Genomic DNA, 17477 nt, shown 5'->3' on the forward strand with positions numbered 1-17477 from the left:
GATCTTCCCGATCCTTCCCTGCGGAATGAAGCCCCCCCCCACGCCCCCATCCTCGGGCCGCTCCTGTCGCCTTATCTGTTTGTACTAGGGATTGAACCCAGGAGCGTTGAGCCACTGAACCATTTTTTATTAAAATAAATTTTTAAAATTCAAAATACTTTTTAAATTTTGAGGCAGGGTCTCAGTTGCTTAGGGCCGCGCAAAGTTGCTGACGCTGGCTTTGAGCTGGCGACGCTCCTGCCTCAGCCTCCCGCGCACCGGGATGACAGGCATGGCCACCGCGCCCCGCCCTCCAAATCGAGGCCTCCGGGCGGTGAGCCACTCGCCCGGGCCCCGCCCCTCTTTGCGAGGTTCCTATAGGTCCCGCCTGCGGCCTGTCCCCGCCCCCGAGCTTGTCCCCGGCCCCGCCTGCCCTCTCAGCCAGGCCCCGCCTTCTTCCTGGCCCCTCCCTCGTCAAGAGCCGGCCCCAGCCCCGCCCCCAGCCCGTGCCGCCCGTTTCAGACCCGTTGGCACCGGGCTAACAGCTCCACCAAGTCCACCGCCTGGATGCCCGGCGGCCCGCCTTAAGCAGCCCGGTCCCCCCCCCCCGCCCGGCCCGCGCAGGTGAGCGGCGAGTGCTCCACTGCTATGCGTCCTCCGGGTTTCGGCCGTCTGAGGACTTGGGTTGCAGAGGCCGATACAGGGCACCCCCTAGAGGTTCGTGCATAGGACACTGGGACGGGGTGCCAGAGAGCCTGGCGCCCACTAGACAGAGTTCCCTGGCCCGGGCTGTGCTCTGGGCATTTGAAACCTGCCCTGCACCTCCGGGGGCAATCCTGGGGACTGTGGTTACTGGGGCTCGGGTTAGTTGCAAGTGGGGTGGGAGGAAGCAAGCTGTGTGCTTCTGTCCCCAGATAGCTCTGGGCGATTCTGGCCATCTGGTCTCCTCCAAACCCAGCCCCCACCCACCGGGTCTTCCCCTCATCAAGCTGCACTTCACCTCAACCTCACTTTTCCTCATCTGGTGAATGGGCACTGGCCCCTCTCAGATTCCCAGAAGACCAGCGCTGTCCCTGAGCCAGGCCCTGCCCCACCAGGCCCTGGGGACACTCATGACTCAGATGCTTGTGATCCCAGCCCCAGGGAGGTGGAGGGTTCAGCAGAAAAGGAGAGAGTAAAGGAGAGAGGCAGTCAGAAACAGGATGGGGGACCCCCCAGGCAGAGGGCAAGCCCCCAGGAGGCGCTTGGCGCAGCCTTCGAGGTCCGGGACATACAGAGTGAGGTCGCCGCGGTGAGGAGGCTTCAACCGTGCGGGGAAAGTGCTCTGGCAGGGCCTGGGGAGGAGGGAGCGGCTGGAGTGCTGTGGAGTGGGCGCCTCTCAGGCTCAGGGTGGGCTTGGGACTCCTGGGTCCCCGCTGTTGGGTGAGGGATTATTTGGGGAGCTGCCAGGGAAGGGGCTGCTGGTTAGGGGTGGTTGGCAAAACAGACTCAGAATTCCTGAGCTGGTCAACAGAGGGTTCCCAGCTGGGAGGGGAGTGGCTGGGCCTGCTGGACCCTCCCTAGGCTCTCCAAGGCCAGACCCCTCGTGTACACTGCTGGGAGATATGACATAACCCTGGGTCTGTCTGGTCCGTCAACAAACACAGATTGAGCATCTAACCCAGTGCTGGGCCCCAGGGAGAGGGGCAGGGAGGGCAACTGGGCACGGTTGTCTTGGAGCAGGGAGCAGTGGCTCGTGGCTGGAATCCCTGGTCCGGGCTGTAATGGAGGCAAAATTGGGGTGCCATCTGGGAGACTGGTGGACGTGGGGCTGTTGCAGGTTTGGGAGAGGTTTGGGACCCCTGGGTTTGAGGACACACAGACAGTGGCAGAATTTTCTGAGCCCAGGGAGGTGGCCACAGCTACACGTGGTAGTCAGTTTAGAGGGTGGACCCCTAGGCCCTGAACTCCTTGAGGGCCCAGTAACAGGCAGTGTCCAGCCTGGGCCAGGGCCACAGGTGTGATGTTGGCCTTGGGCCCTTCTCCTTGACAGTCTCACCAACATGGGCAGTGGTACCCACAAAAGAGACCTGAAGGATAAGGAGCACACAGGTGCATGTCCTGGGGCGGAGGGAGGCGTGCCCGCGGGGAATGGGGGGGCTGGACAGGTGCATGTCCTGGGGTGGAGGGAGGTGTGCCTGCGGGGAATGGGGGGGCTGGGACTACCCCCCCACAAACATGCAGGACTTGCGTGGTGCTGACATGGGGCTTCACACCCATCACTGAATGGGGGACTCAGGATTCGGGGCTGCCCAAGCAGGCCTTGGGGTCTGGGGTTCCTGACAGCCCATCACCAAGCCTCAGTTTACCCATCTGTAGACATGAGTGGACGTTAGTGAGTCTCCAGGCGCATTCTGAGTGGAGGTGACTCAGGGGAAGGGAGACACTCCTGGGATCCCTGTGCCAGCATCCGATGAGCACAGGGCAGGGACTGGGTTGCACCCCAGAGGTGCCAACCGTTTGTTTACGAGCCGCCCAGGCCCCTGGGGACCCATTAGTGCTCCTGCCGGCGCCATCAGCTGCCTGTCCCTGCAGCGTTCACCTGGGAGGTGAGGGCCAACGACTGGGGCTACTACAAGCAGTTCAAGAAGAAGGTGTGCCTGTGCTGGTACAGGGACAAGTACAAGGTGGGCCCCCACCCTGCTTCCCGGAGCCCCATGGGTGCCGGGCTCCCGTCACCTCCGTCACCTCCCGTCACCTGCGTGTGCCCTGCATCCTGATGTTACTCAGGCGCCAGCTCCTGTCTTGAACAGGCTGGGTTCATTCCTGTTCCCTGCCCAGTGAAGATGAAAGTCACCTGATACATACCCCCACGTCCTGGGTCCAACCTCCCGCAGGGCCTTGCCCGGAGCACAGGAGTCCCAGCTGCGGGACCGCGTTCAGCTGTCCACTAACTCTGGCCTCAGCGGTGCTCCGTGGGCCTGGTTCAGTAGACGCCGGACTGAATCTGGCCGTGGCCTCTCAGGCGCCGGCGAGGGCCCTGTCCAGGGAGGGCTGGGCTGGCTGGGGTCCCGGCCTGGCAGCACCCGGCATGCCCACCGGTAGCTCTCTTCCAGACCAACGTCATCCGCACGGCCAAGTACAGCGTCCTCTCCTTCCTGCCCCTGAACCTCTACGAGCAGTTCCACCGAGTGTCCAACCTGTACTTCCTCTTCATCATCATCCTGCAGGTGGGGCCCAGGCTGCCACCCCAGCCACGTCCTAGCCTGCAGGCCCCAGCAGCGGTGTCCTCTCCTCCCCCGGGACACCCTCCCCAGCCACCCTGGCAGCACGGCGCTATAGCCCTGGGCTGTGACTCCTGTGCTTGGACCCGTGGGTTGCCGGCCCCCACTGCAGCCTGGCACACAGAGGTGCCCAATGCGTGCTGCATGAAGGAGGGTACACCTGCCCTCCAGGCCCAGGAGGGGGTCCTGCTGGCTCTCACTGACTCCCTCGGCCTGAGCTGCAAAGCTGACCGCAGAGGATGAGGAAACAGGGTGCAGATGGGGTCCTCAGGACTGGCCAGCAGGGACAGTCAGGTCAGGACAGGGCAGGCATCCAGCAGGGAACCTCCTCTCCCTGGGGGGCACTGTTCCCAAACACCTCACCCCTCCAGCGTCTTGCTTCTGGTCTGGAGAAGGTGAGATGCTCTGCTGTTATTCACTGGGTGCTTAAGCATGATTGAGCACCTTCTGTATGCAGCTTCTAGGCTGGGCATGGGGTGGAGGGACTGAGCAGTGACCCTGACCTCTGTCTGACGCCACCTGCCCACATGTGCAGGCCATGCCTGAGATCTCCACGCTGCCCTGGCTCACTCTTTTTGCCCCCCTGGTCTGTCTCCTCGCCGTACGCGCCGCCCGCGACCTCATGGATGACATTGTAAGTGGAGTCAGGGTGGAGCTGCCCGGGGAGGGGACTGTGGGGAAGAGGGCACGCTCTGACCCCACCCTCTTGGCCCAGGGGCGGCACAGGAGCGACAAGGCCATCAACAACAGGCCCTGCCAGATCCTGACAGGCAAAAGGTGAGGCTGTGAGGGTAGCTTAGGGGACGTGCCAGGACCAGTGGGCTCCCGCATGCTGGGCCTGGCCATACAGGCGGCGTCCACAGAATGGCTGGCACCTCGGCGCTCCTGGGCCTCCTGGTTGAGTCTGATTAGGCACCTGCCATTTACCAGGCCAGAGGCTAGCCCTGGGATGGGGACAGAGAGGAAGAGGCCCTGAGGGTCTGCTCCTGTGTTGTGTGGAGCTCAGACCAAGGGGAGGGTGAAGAGAGGCTAACAGGCTTTTGGACATGGGCCCCAGGGTCACTGGACAGGAGCAAGGACTGAAGGAGGCCAGGGAGGCAGGGGAGGCCTGTGGGCGGCGGCCTGAGCTGTGCTGGCCTCGCAGTGCGACCGCGGCTGTCCTGGCCTCTCACGCCTCCTACCCCGCAGGTTCTCCTGGAAGAAGTGGAAGGACCTGTGTGTGGGGGACGTGGTGCGCCTCAGCAAGGACAGCATCGTCCCGGTGAGCCGCCTGGCCGCGCTCTGCCCAGCCCGGGAAGCGGCCGCCACCTGCTGCCACATTCTCTCCCTCCCCAGGCTGACCTGCTCCTGCTGGCCAGCACGGAGCCCAGCAGCTTGTGCTACGTGGAGACGGTCGACATCGACGGGTGAGAGTCTCCCAGGTTACCAGGCCCAGCGGAGTCGCCTCCCAGCCTCCAAAGAGGTGGGCGGCCGGGCTGCTTGGCCACGTGCTCGATCAGGTTCCTGGGGGAGGACACGGGCACTGAGTGTGCTTGTACTGACAGCTGGCACCGATGGCACAGCGAGAAGGTGGTGTTAGTGCCTGAGGAGGAGGCCCCCGCCTGGGGTCTCACCTGTTGCCCCCTTTTCATGGCCAGGGAGACCAACCTGAAGTTCAGACAGGCCCTGCCGGCCACCCATAAAGAGCTGACCAGCACGAAGAAGATGGCAGCCTTCCAGGGTAAGGGGCGCTGTGGCTGTGGCACGGCCCGGGCCTCTCTCTGAGTGCCCTCCTTGGGGCTGGCATCACATGGACTCGGGTGGTGGGCGCTGGGTGGGGTCTGGCACTCGGCCCGCACAGATGGCGACACTGAGCTGTTCCTCGACCCAGGGGTTTGGCAGCCTTGAGTGGCTTCTGACAGGCTGGTCACCACCGCCCACTCACCTTCCCTCCCTGGGTGTGCAACTAGGGGGACCTCGGGGTCCTGTGGCTGCGCAGCGGCCGCAGCATTTTGTTGGGGCTGCGTTTTCTTTTGCGCTTAAAGAGCAGCCGCACGGCCGTCGCGGGTGGTCCTGTTGAGGGCAGCCCTGGCCTCAGCTGTCCAGGAGCGGGGCTGGAGGCACGGGAGCAGGCTCCTGCCTTCCCTGTCAAGAGTCTTCACACACCTGGTGTGGGGGCAGTGGCCGCGCTGTGGCCAGTGGGGGACAGCCCGTTTCCTGCCCCACTGCAAAGGGAAGTCACTCTTGAACTGGCTCCTGACACCCAGCACTGTCTTCCCGGATGGCGGTGAGATCTGGGAAAGGGTGACTCCCTCCCGGGCACCCTGACCCGGCTGGCTCCCTGGGGACAGATTCAGAAAGAGGCAGGGACTTTTGATTGAGCTGGCCACCCCCACACCCGCCGGTCCCGCCGACCTTGGAGGATTGGCAGGAGGCTCTCTCTGGGTCCTGGCCTGGTCCAGCCACCCCACATCCCTCAGGGCATGATCCCACCTTCCAGAGGAGGTGGCTAAGGTCAGAAAGTTGGTGAAAGGTTGGGCTTGCCAGGGACTCCTCTGCCCCGCCCCCCGCCCCACTTTTCTGATTCCTACATTTAGGACCAAGTCAGGTGCCCAGTCCCTAGGATGGACTGGGGCAGGCAGGTGAGGACCATTCGAGAACCTGGCAGCCCTTCAGCCCCGCCCCACACCCGTGGTTATTTCGACCCTCAGTGAACACTGCCCTGGGTGGGTGTCTGCACCTGGAGCCATCTGCTCAAACAGGAATGAGACGGACATCATCTGTGACAGTGGATGGCATGAGGGCACGGGCCCTAGCACCCAGAAGAAGCAGGATACTGGATTAAGCTCCCCTCCCTCCTTCCCACCTTGTGCCTGTACTGAGCACCTACTGTATGCCACGTGCTGGGCCAGGCCCTGGGGAAACTGTGTGACCGTGACTGGGGGTGGCCCATGACGCTGACGATACCATCTCAGGCATAAAAGTCCACCCCACACCTAGGCCCAGAGCAGGAAAGGGGGGGTCTGGTGGGGCTGGCCCAGAGGGCCGCAGGAGAAGCAGGTGTGCACGGCCCGTGGCCATGAGGGATATCAGTGTGCAAGTCTGTGGCACTGCAGGACCATGAGGGTGTGACTAGAGCTGCACGGTGCCAGGAAGGTTTCCTGGCCTCAATAGGGGAGGGGCACAGGGAGTCCTGTGCCAACACCTAGCCACGCAGTCCAGAACTCGCCTGGCACCCCTCCCTGACCACCCAGTGGCCACAGGTACCGTGTTCTGTGAGGAGCCCAACAGCCGGATGCACCAGTTTGTGGGAATCCTGGAGTGGAACAGCCAGAAGTATCCCCTGGACATCGGCAATCTCCTCCTCCGCGGCTGCAGGGTCCGCAACACAGACACCTGCTATGGCCTGGTCATCTATGCTGGTATGGTGCTCCGGGGCCCTGGCCATGGGAGCCGTTGGGGTGGGAAAGAGGCAGCCAAGCCAGGCACTGCCACCACTATGTGCCTGCTGAGCCACGCAGGCTCCCGAGGCTCCCCTGAGCCAGGGTTCACAGGCTGACCATGCTGAGCCAGCACCCGCGGCGCTTGTGTGTAGATGGACGGGTTCGTGGTGGGGTGGACTGGCTGGTGGGTGGGATAAACAAATGGATGAGCCATGTTTGCCATCCGGGAGACTCGGAGGCTGAGGCAGGACATCCAGGTTCCAGGCCAGTCTCAAAAATAAAAGGAGCTGAGGTGTGGCTCAGTGGTAGAGCACCCCTGAGTTCAATGCCCAGGCTGGGGGGGAAATGGGTGGGGCGAATGGGTGGGGTGAATGGATGGGAAGATAGATGGATGGACAGGTACCAACCCTGCAGGTTTTGACACTAAGATCATGAAGAACTGTGGCAAGATCCATTTGAAGAGAACCAAGCTAGACCTTTTCATGAACAAGCTGGTGGTCCTGGTGAGCAAGGGACCCTGACAAGGACAGGGCTGGTCACCACTAACAGAAGCCCTATGGTCATCTTCCTGGCTTAAGTCCCCTTCCTCTGGAAAGTGTGCAGCCTGATCCGGTGAACAAGTCTTTGGGTCAGAGAACGTTTTGTTAAAATAACAGTTTTTTAAAAATGTGTGGAGGGCTGCAGTTGTGGCTCAGCGGTAGAGCGCTCACCTAGCATGTATGGGGCCCTGGGTTCGATCCTCAGCACCACATAAAAATAAATGAAGATATTGAGTTCAACTACAACTAAAAAATAAATATTTAAAAAAAATGTGTGGAACCAGACATGGTGGCTGTCCTCCCAGCCACTGGGGAGCTGAGGCAGGAGGATTGCCAGTTCAAGGCCAGTCTGGGCAACTGAGCAAGGCACCATCTCAAAATAAAAACATACCATGGCTGTAGCTCAGGGGCAGAGCACTGGCTTCCCAAGTTTTATGAAACTTGACCCTGACCCTTTGCAAACCTATGGGAAATAACAAAATGCTCACCTACACTGTCCTGAAATTTGGAACAATTCTTACAGTTTTGTCCAATCACCTTCACTGTTTTAAAAAAAGAATCAAAATAAAAGGCAGAAGGACCCTGAAAGTTGCCCTTGGGGGGCCCTTCCAGGCCCCCTCCCCCCTCACGGGCCCATGCCACGCCCTGGTCCCAGGGCTGCTTGTCCTTTCAGGGGACAGCATGCCCCCTCTCTGCTCCACCCTGCAGATCTTCCTGTCCCTGGTGGTGGTCTCCTTGTGCTTGGCCCTGGGCTTCAGTTTCAAGGTGAGAGACTTCAGAGAGAAGCACTACTACCTCTGGGCCATGCACACGCGGAGCGTGTTCATGGAGTCCTTCTTGAACTTCTGGAGCTTCCTCATCCTGCTCAGCGTCATGGTGCCCATGGCCATGTTCATCCAGTAAGTCCTCCGCGGCCGCCTGGCCCACCCCTGGGCAGGGAGGCCCGCGGCGCCCGCGTGACCGGTGTGTGTTGGCAGAGCCGAGTTCATCCACCTGGGGAACAGCATCTTCATCAACTGGGACGTGCAGATGTACCACGAGCCGCAGGACACGCCCGCCAAGGCCCGGAGCACCAGCCTCAACGACCAGCTGGGCCAGGTGCAGTACATCTTCTCCGACAAGACGGGCACGCTCACGCAGAACATCATGACCTTCAAGAAGTGCTGCATCGCCGGCCGCGTCTACGGTGGGCCCCGCCTCGGGTGGGCGGGGTGGGCGGGCCCCTCCCCAGTGGGACCCGCCCAGGGTGGGGCCACGCCCACGCCAGGCCCCAGTCTCAAGGGGTGCCCCACCATGGCCTACCCACCCTGCCAGTGCCCATCACTGAGGACCAGCGCCACTGCTGTGCCCACACCAAACCTGAATCACCGGCTGTGGCCACACTGCCGCAGACTGGCGTGGCTTCTCCTTCCACATCCGGGGTCCCTGGAAGTCTGAGGAGAGGAGTGCAGGGGAGGTGGAATTCTGAAGCAGGGTCTCTCCTCAGGTCCAGATAACAAGATGGAGACCCCTGCTAAGGTGAGTCCTGCCACCTGACCACGTGGATAGTGGGGAGTGGGCAGTGACACGCCCAGACCCAGCTGGTCACCCCCTGCCCTCCAGAAGAACCCTTACCTGTGGAACAAGTTTGCAGACAAGAAGTCCCTTTACCACAACGAGGAGCTCCTGGGCATCGTCCGGAAGAAGCAGGACAAGATGGTTCAGGAGTTCTGGCGCCTGCTGGCCATCTGTCACACTGTGATGGTCCACCAGAGTGACGGTGAGTCGAGGGGTGCTCCTGGCCTTACCTCCCATTCTCCAGCTGAGCAGTGGCTTAGAGCCCTAGGGGCCCCTGAGGTGCCCCTGAGTGTCCCTGGCCTCAGAGCTGGCCCTGTCCAGCTGGAGTGTGCTCAGTCCAAGTCCTAGGCATCTCCTTAAGGCCGTCCAGGCCTGTGGCCAGACAAGACGGCTTCACGTTGGGATCAGAGGCAGAAGGTTCCGAGGAAAAGCACGGGCAGGGTCAGGGCCTGAACCTCAGGAATCTGGTTTCAGTAGGGAGGTCACACCGGCCAGACCCAAGCGGTCACCTCCCTTGGGCTTAGAGGCTGCCCAGGATCAGAGGCTGTGGTTCTACAAACATTCTCAAGCTCTGACCTACTGATTTCCTCCCCTCCACTGTGAGGTGAGATGGGACCTGCCGTGTGACCCTGAGGACCACCACAAAGTCCCGGGGAAGGCTTGTTGCCCCTTGCCCTCACCCGACTGGTCCTCTCTCCCGCCAGACCAGCTGGTGTACCAGGCGGCCTCCCCGGATGAGGAGGCACTGGTGACGGCAGCCCGGAACTTTGGCTACGTGTTCCTGTCGCGCACCCAGGACACCATCACGGTGATGGAGCTTGGGGAGGAGCGGGTCTACCAGGTCCTGGCCATGATGGACTTCAACAGCGTGCGCAAACGGATGTCAGTGCTGGGTGAGCCCTGGACCCTCCCCACCTCGGGCTGAGGGTGGCCGGAGGGGAGCGTCAGTCGGCAGCCTGGCCTCTCCCCTACCCCCGGCACAGTCCGGAACCCAGAGGGCTCCATCCGCCTCTACACCAAAGGCGCGGACACTGTCATCCTGGAACGCTTACACAAGAGGGGTGACATGGAGATGACCACAGAGGAAGTACTGTTTGTGAGTCCCTGCTTGGGGGAAAGGTTCAGGAATAGAGAGATGGGGGAAGAGGAAGAGTGCGTGGAGAGAGGGCGGCCAGCCCTGGCGGCCATGGACTTGGGCAGGTGGTGCCCTGCACAGACCATTCTCCCCCCACCCCAGAAGCTGGGAGGGGCTGCTCTCCATCTCTCCAACCCAGAGAGATGTCTCCCTGTAATTCACACAGGGGCTGCATGGGTGGGTTGGGCTTTGGCCTGGGCACTGCCCCACCTCCAGCCCTTTCGGTTGCAAGGCCTTCCTTCCTGGGAGAGAAGCTCAGCTCTCCTGAGGTCTGCCCCACACCTGGGCACCTTGGGCTCTGCGCACAGCCCTTGGTCTGCTTGGGATGCCGCTCATTCTTTGTTATTCACAATCTCTTGGTCCTTGGGACTCACGACAGGCCCCAGCTTCAGGGGGCCTGCACCCTACCACAGGCCTCCTCCCATCATGTGTGTCCAGCCTGGGGCTCCCCGCCCTGCCCTCCTGCGGCAGTGGGCGACAGTTAGGTGTCCAGCCTGTCAGAGTCACAGAGCTGAGGAGTTTGAGGTCCATCCCCCCTTGGAGCGGGCAGGTGAACTGAGGCCCAAGGCCTCCTGAAGCTCCCCCATCCCTGGGGGCCCTTGGTGCTCTCCAGACCCCCCAACCCCTTCCACACCTGGAGCTGCCTACGGGGAGGGAAGCCTGGGCAGCTGGGAGGGGGAGCAAGGGACCACGGGGGCCCCTTCCTTGGGGCCATCGGATGAGAGTGTGCTGGGCCTTCCATGGGGGCCTGAGACAGATTGGTGTTCCTGTCCCCTCGGTGACAGGGACTCCCAGAGGGAGGGGTCGAGGGTTGGGGGAGTCCTGACCCAGGAGGGGTCCAGGCAAGCAGAGTGGAGGTCTAGAGAAGTCTTCAGGATCTGCAGGGTGGTGACCGCCGCTGCCGCCCCAGGCCTTTGCGGAGGAGACCCTGCGGACGCTGTGCCTGGCCTACAGGAAGGTGAAGGAGGAGGCCTACGAGGAGTGGAAGCCCCACCACCAGCAGGCCTGCCTCCTGCTGCAGAACCGGGCCCAGGCCCTGCACGACGTCTACGAGCAGATGGAGCAGAAACTGCAGGTGCGCCCTGTGTGGGGCTGGCATGCGCCCGGGGACCCACCCCCCGCCGGGTCCCTGCTCAGTGTCCTCCCTGTCCCCAACGTTCCACCAGCTGCTGGGGGTCACAGCCATTGAGGATAAACTCCAGGATGGCGTTCCGGACACCATCAAGTGTCTCAGGAGAGGAAATATCAAATTTTGGGTGCTCACTGGGGACAAGCAAGGTGGGTCACCAGTGCCTCTCCCCCAGCCCTCTCACACCTGGTCCATCATTCCCCCATCCACCTGTCCATCTGTTTGGGTTCAGGGCTATTCTCCATATGGTCCCTGGGAAAGGGAGAAACAGTAATTAAAAGTGTGGGGACCTTCTGGTGCCTCCCATGTTTGGGCAGCTGCCCAGCATGTGGTGAGGGTCTTGTCCTCACAGGAACGCTGCAGGGTGGGGTCCTCAGCACCCGTGTGTAGGAGATGGGTGCAGCAATGCTTAGAGAGCTTGAGACACCTCCCCAGAGGCGCTCAGCTGGGTCTCCACCGGGCTGGTGCCCACCTGGCTGCGGAGGATTTCATATGCCTGAGTGGACCCCTTCCTGCCCGCGGAGGCTAAAGCTGACATGTGAGGGGCAGATAAGGACAAACATCCAGGCGGAATTATACTTCTACATTATATTTTTCACTATGATTTTAAGGGATAAAGAAATGTTTGAGGATCCTAAGAGGTCATGCGAAGCCCCAGTCTTGCACTCACCTCGTTCCCAGGGTCCAGCCCCAGCCAGCAGACAGTCTCAGAGCTGGCTCTCACTGGCTGACCTGGGTGACCTGGCCTTCACTGAGCCAATTGCCATGGCTGGGGGTGGGGTGCGCCGCGGCGATTGGCAGGGCTTTCTGGCTGGGCCGTGGAGGCGCTGAGCAGGGCTGGTTCGCAGAGACAGCGGTGAACATCGGCTTCGCCTGCCAGCTGCTGTCGGAGAAGATGCTCATTCTGGAGGAGAAGGAGATAAAGTGAGCTCCAGGCTGGGCGGGCGAGGTGGGAGGGAGGCCCTGGAGGGAGGGGTGAGGGAGGCCCGAGCTGACCCCAGCTGCCCCTCAGCCGCGTCCTGGAGACCTACTGGGAGAGCAACAACAACATGCAGACCAACAAGGGCTACCTGAAGTTCGTGTCACAGGTCAAGCTGGCCATGATCATTAACGGGGACTTCCTGGTCAGTGTCCACTTGGGGTGGGCAATGAGAGTCTTAGTATGGGGGAGGAGCCTGGGGGAACTGCAGGCTGGTGGTGGGCACCCCAAAGAGCTCCCAGGGGAGGCTAGTCAGGACCTCGAATGAAAACAGAGAGAGATGGCATGGAGGAGGCTGGAGCAGGTCCAGCCAGGGATGGCGATACCGGGATCTGGGAGGGCAGTCTGGGAAGGCTGTTGGACAGGGGCTGAGCCTAGAGAGCCCGGAGCAGGCAGAATGATGCCCCCTCTTCCCCCTGTGCCAGGACAAGCTGCTGCTGTCCTTGCGAAAAGAGCCCCGGGCTCTGGTCCAGAACGTGGTGGTGGATGAGGCCACCCCGGATTCTGGCCAGGTGAAGAGGGACTACCTTCAGGCCAGGCGGATATCCCTCATGTGGCGGAGCTTCGGGACCTCCGTGGCCTCTTCCGAGTCCAATACTACAAAGACCCCAAACAGCCCCGAGGTGCTTCGGGAGCGGGCCTTTGTGGACCTGGCCACCAGGTGCCAGACGGTCATCTGCTGCCGGGTGACGCCTAAGCAGAAGGCTCTGATAGTGGCGCTGGTCAAGAAATACCAGCACGTGGTGACCCTGGCCATCGGGGACGGTGCCAACGACGTCAACATGATAAAGAGTGGGTGGTGGGCAGCAGGGATGAGGTGGGGGGCCTGGGGGTGCTGGGGGCCTGGCAAGCTGGTTGGGTGGCTGTGGGCTGACCAGCTGCATGTGCCCTGCAGCTGCCGACATCGGCGTGGGGCTGTCGGGTCAGGAGGGCATGCAGGCGGTTCAGAATAGTGACTATGCGCTGGCCCAGTTCCGCTTCCTGCAGCGCTTGCTGTTGGTGCACGGGCGTTGGTCCTACATGCGGGTCTGCAAGTTCCTGCGGTACTTCTTCTACAAGACGGTGGCCAGCATGATGGCTCAGATCTGGTTCTCTTTCTACAACGGCTTCACCGCCCAGGTGGGCACCAGTGGGAACAGTCTCCCCTCAGGAGCAGCAGGTGGGCCCGCACAGAGTGCTGGGGCTCCCCCTGGGCGAGGCTGGCCTGAGGTCACCCTGGGCTGCATACGTGGAAGTACAGGGTCCAGACCCGGGGGAGGGTCATGACTCACAGGTGCTGTGTGCCTGACGTGCCTCGAGGGTCCTTTGGTGAGTGAGTGCCGTGAAGCGAAGGCGTGCTGCAAACGCACTTCCCCTGGGGCCATCGAGGGGACTGAACCCCAGAGGAGGTGATGGTGGGAGCTGGGTCCCTGACTCCTAGCTGCTCACTGGTGAGGCAGTGTAGACTGGATGTGATTTTCCCTTAGTGTAAGGAAATGGCCTGGAATTCCACTTTTCCAGAGGTAGGGAGCTGCCCCTCACTAGTCCTGGGCATCTGAGAGGGAGCTCCCCAGAAGCACCCTTGCGTGTCCCCTTCCCCAGGCCTGGAATCAGCCACAGCCTCAAGGAGCCCTGTTTCTTCATTAGTGAGTGGAAGTTAGACCCCACGGTCTGAGGTGGTGGGGGCTCAGAGCCACTGGGACGCTCTTACCCTTTCAGAAAGCAGAGCTAGAGACGTGCACAGACGGACTGGTGTGCCTCTGGACCCACCCTCCCTAGCTGTCATATCTGCCTGTCATCTCTATTGTCTCCTCTCTCGTCTGCCACCCATCACCTCTACCAGTCCTGGGTCTGTTGCCCACCTACCTATCTTATCAGTCTGTCTGTCTGTCCATCTCCACAGTGTTTCCACCTGGGAGGGGTCTGGGCTGCTGTCCCTGGGGCTCTTCCACTCTGCACCCCTCAGGGGTCCCCTAAAGCTAAGGTGCTGTGAATTGAGAACTGCCTGCAGATCCTGCTCTCCAGCCGGTCCACCTGCCGCTCTTTAGGGGGCCTCCATTAAAGACAGACTGGAAGTGCTTCCCACAGAGGCCGCCTTCCCCACCTTCCGCGCTCCAGCCTTCCCCGGCCTCTCAGCCCCGTCCTGGTCTAGTAGTAGGTCCAATTTTGGCCTGGACCCCTCCCCAAGTGCTTGGCCAGCTTGGCGGGGCTCCTGGGGCCCAGATGTGCCTAGGCCCCTGGCCATGGGGCGTCTGAAGGCCACCCTGTCCTCCCCCGCTCCCGGCACAGCCCCTGTACGAAGGCTGGTTCCTGGCCCTCTTCAACCTGCTCTACAGCACCGTGCCGGTCCTCTACATCGGGCTCTTCGAGCAGGTGAGAGGGGGGCCTTCTCCAGCCGAGGGCCGGGGCCAGGCTGGGGGCCACAAGCCAGGCCCAGAGTCCCGGTGGCAGGGTCTGAGCCCCGTCTCATGGGGAGTCCTCAAAGGGGCCTCTTGACAGCACCCCACACCCCACAGAGCCTCCTCGTGGGAACCTTGTGTGACCAGTGGCTAGTGGGGGGTCTGTGCCCTTGGGTCCTTCTGCCCCCGCCCTGCCCCATGAGCCTCCACCCCTAGGACGTGACCGCCGAGAAGAGCCTGCAGATGCCCGAGCTGTACACCGCGGGCCAGGAGAACGAGCTCTTCAACTACTGGGTGTTCTTCCAAGCCATTGCCCACGGCACGGCCACCTCCCTGGTCAACTTCTTTGTGACACTCTGGGTGGGCCACGACTCGGTGGGACCCTCCAGCTTCAGTGACTACCAGTCCTTTGCCGTCATTCTGGCCCTGTCGGGGTTGCTGTCCATCACCCTGGAGGTAGGCAGCCCCGGGCCCTCGTCCCCCTGGCCTCTGCTTCAGGGGCCCCACAGGGGGATCTGGGGCTCCTGGTCCTCAGCTGCACCCTTCCCTGTCCAGGTCATCCTGATCATCAGGTACTGGACAGTCCTGTGCCTGCTGACCATTTTGTTCAGCCTGGGTTCCTACGTCATCATGACATATGCCACTCAGAGCTTGTGGCTCTGGAAGATGTCACCCAAGGCCTTCCCATTTCTGTGTGAGTCCCCAGTAGGGGTTGTGATGTGGGTGCCCACAGTGTGGGAGGTGGCCCAGGCACGGGACCGTCCTTGATGACAGCTATGCAAGGGGGTGGGCAGATCACAAGTCACCCAGTGAAGGGTCCCAAGAAAGGGGCTGAGTCTCTGGAGTTTGTGCATGGTGACTGCAGGGGAGGGGAGAGGAAGGAGGTGGGGGCACCATGCGGGCCCTGCCACGTGACTCACACCCTGCCCAGATGCTGACCCAAACGTGCTGGCCCACCCCTCGAGCCTGCTGGTGATCTTGCTGAACGTGTCCCTGAGCACGCTGCCCGTCCTGGCCTTCCGGGTCATCTACCAAGCGCTCAAGAAGCCACGTCGTGAGGTGAGGCAGGTCCAGGGTCGGTCCAGAATCAGGTTCCGGCAGGACACTGGTGGGCTCCCTTGGGGAGGGAAGGACCTGGCCAGTTCCCGTGCACCCAAGGCTGTAAATGCCCCCAGGAGGCAGTGACCTCAGGCCAGCCAACAGCCTGGGGCAGCCCGAGTGCCCTGTGCTGCCCCTTTGCCCTGCAGCCAGAAGAGGAGGCCCTGCCTGAGGACATTGTCACCGTGGAGGCCGCACCTGCCCTGCGCAGGGGGACCCCCGCCCGGCGCTCCAGCTACGCCTTCTCCCACCTCGAAGGCTACGCGGACCTCATCACTCAGGGCACGAGCCTGCGCAAGTCCGCCAGGAGCGACAGCGAGGACCTCTCAGATTCCACCGCCCCCTCCCACGCGGAGGTGTCCCTGAGCCGCAGGGAGCCCCCCGGCCTCACGCGGAGGGCCTCAGGCATGAAGAGGAAGGGTCTCCAGCGCCCCAGGAAGCCGTCCTTGGAGGACACACAGACCTGGAGTGGGTCAAGCTCGTCCGGGGCTGCAGAGGGGCTGGGTGCGTTTCCCTCAGAGAGCCACTCCACTGTCAGCAAGACGTCACCTGCAACCACGAGCAGGTCACCGGGGTCCAACCAGGAAAACAAGCCACTTTCTGAAGATCAGTCTGGGCTCTTCGCGAGTCATCCTCTGCCTTCGGGCCAGACGGTGAAGAGCCAGCCAGAGCCCCTGGAGGCACGGCCGCCCTCGGTCCAGACCCCGATGGGGGAGAGCTGGCCGGGTGTCTGGCGGAAGGAGCGCCACCCTGCCACGGAGGCGGTGGCGCCTCTGCCCCCACCGACGCCCGCCGCCCCGGCAGAGGCTCTGCTGCCCACCCTGGAGGAGTCGCCCCCGAGTGAGCAGCCCATGGAGGTGGAGCGGGGTCCTGTGGAGAGGCAGCCCTCGCCCATGGAGTGGCTGCCAGAGCTGCCCGAGAACCAGTCGCCACCCGGTTGAGCAGGGCAGCCGCCCCCAGAGGACCACTCGCTGCCCCGCAGACGCCACCAGCAAGCCGCAGCCTGCCTCCGATGACCAGGGCCACAGCTTTTCATTTTCTAATAAACCAGGGTCCCCCTGACCCCAGGGTTGTTTGGGGCTCACTCCTTTCCCCACCTGGGGAGGGGGCCGGCCTGCCTTTGGGCTGCCCCGGGGCGTGGGCAGGGGCTGCCCCTTCTCCTGGCTCTGGCTGCCCTCTCCTGGGGACCTGGAAGGCCCCCACCCTGGGGACATCGGCCTTCAGCAGGGCTGTGGGGTGGGCCCCAGGCTGCTGTGGCCCAGGGGCAGGCTGGGCCAGGACCCCGGGGCCAAGCCAGGGAGAGGCAGACCCCCAACCCTGGCCGTCCCCCCACCTCCCGGTGGGGCTCCCCATGGGCTCCCGTCCTCCCCCCCCTGCAGTCAGCCAGCACACACACCCAGGTGAGTGACTAGAAAATAATTTATTGAAGGAAAAAACCAAAACAAACCCAGCACAAGAATGGTTCACAATGAGGAGGGTTTTTTGTTTTTGTTTTTTAACTTGTAAGCCTGTGGCTGAGGGTGGGGGTAGAGGGGGCTGCTGGTCCCTCCCGCACTGGGAGAGAGGGGACTTTGGATGATCTGAATAGGGTCTCCCCTGTCAGCAGCCCCTTCCAACCTGATTAAAAGCTCTGGGGGCCTCCTTCCCCCCACAGCTGAGGTACCCCTCCAAAAACAGCTCTCGAGGGTCTGATGGGGTCCCCAGGAGGAGCCCCGTGCCCTGGGGTCCTGATTTTGGTCAAACCACTTGGGGCTGAGAAGGAGAATGGCCAGGAGCCCCCACCCCCACCTCTCCAGGGCAGAGGAGGCCTTCCGTTCTGCAGGGAGCAGGGCACCCCTGCCCGGGGCCTGTCCTAGGAAGTGGGCGGCCACCTCCTCTCTGCAGCCACGCCCAGGAGTGCAGCCTGGCCCCCTGTCCCCAACTCCGGGGCCCTGGCCTCATGGTAGTAGCCGAGTCACAGGCAGAGGGACATGGTCCCAGAGCCATCATTCCTGGTCC

General features: G+C 62.4%; 1 protein-coding gene across 1 annotated transcript; it reads left to right on the forward strand.

The window, feature by feature from the left end:
- The first annotated feature begins 262 nt into the window (after positions 1-262).
- Atp8b3 (ATPase phospholipid transporting 8B3) lies at positions 263-16420 on the forward strand. Its single transcript, XM_026414731.2, has 28 exons — positions 263-603; positions 2012-2070; positions 2554-2645; positions 3075-3188; positions 3778-3876; positions 3958-4019; positions 4431-4503; positions 4578-4648; positions 4880-4962; positions 6485-6643; positions 7052-7167; positions 7912-8102; positions 8181-8389; positions 8690-8721; positions 8806-8974; positions 9465-9653; positions 9744-9856; positions 10806-10970; positions 11062-11173; positions 11873-11948; positions 12037-12148; positions 12429-12795; positions 12899-13122; positions 14272-14355; positions 14598-14837; positions 14937-15075; positions 15313-15456; positions 15636-16420. Exons 1-28 carry the CDS (start codon positions 263-265, stop codon positions 16418-16420), a joined length of 4620 nt encoding a protein of 1539 aa, XP_026270516.2.
- The last annotated feature ends 1057 nt before the right edge of the window (positions 16421-17477 follow it).

The sequence above is a fragment of the Urocitellus parryii genome, chromosome 3 (assembly GCF_045843805.1).
Source record: "Urocitellus parryii isolate mUroPar1 chromosome 3, mUroPar1.hap1, whole genome shotgun sequence".
NCBI lineage: Eukaryota > Metazoa > Chordata > Mammalia > Rodentia > Sciuridae > Urocitellus > Urocitellus parryii.

Bases quoted from the DNA above. Each gene is read 5' to 3' on its own strand.
- Atp8b3 (XM_026414731.2), top strand. From the start codon at position 263: ATGACAGGCATGGCCACCGCGCCCCGCCCTCCAAATCGAGGCCTCCGG. The intron at 9,857-10,805 runs GTGAGTCCCTGC...CTGCCGCCCCAG, and splicing joins CCACAGAGGAAGTACTGTTT to GCCTTTGCGGAGGAGACCCT. The intron at 14,838-14,936 runs GTAGGCAGCCCC...TTCCCTGTCCAG, and splicing joins TGCTGTCCATCACCCTGGAG to GTCATCCTGATCATCAGGTA.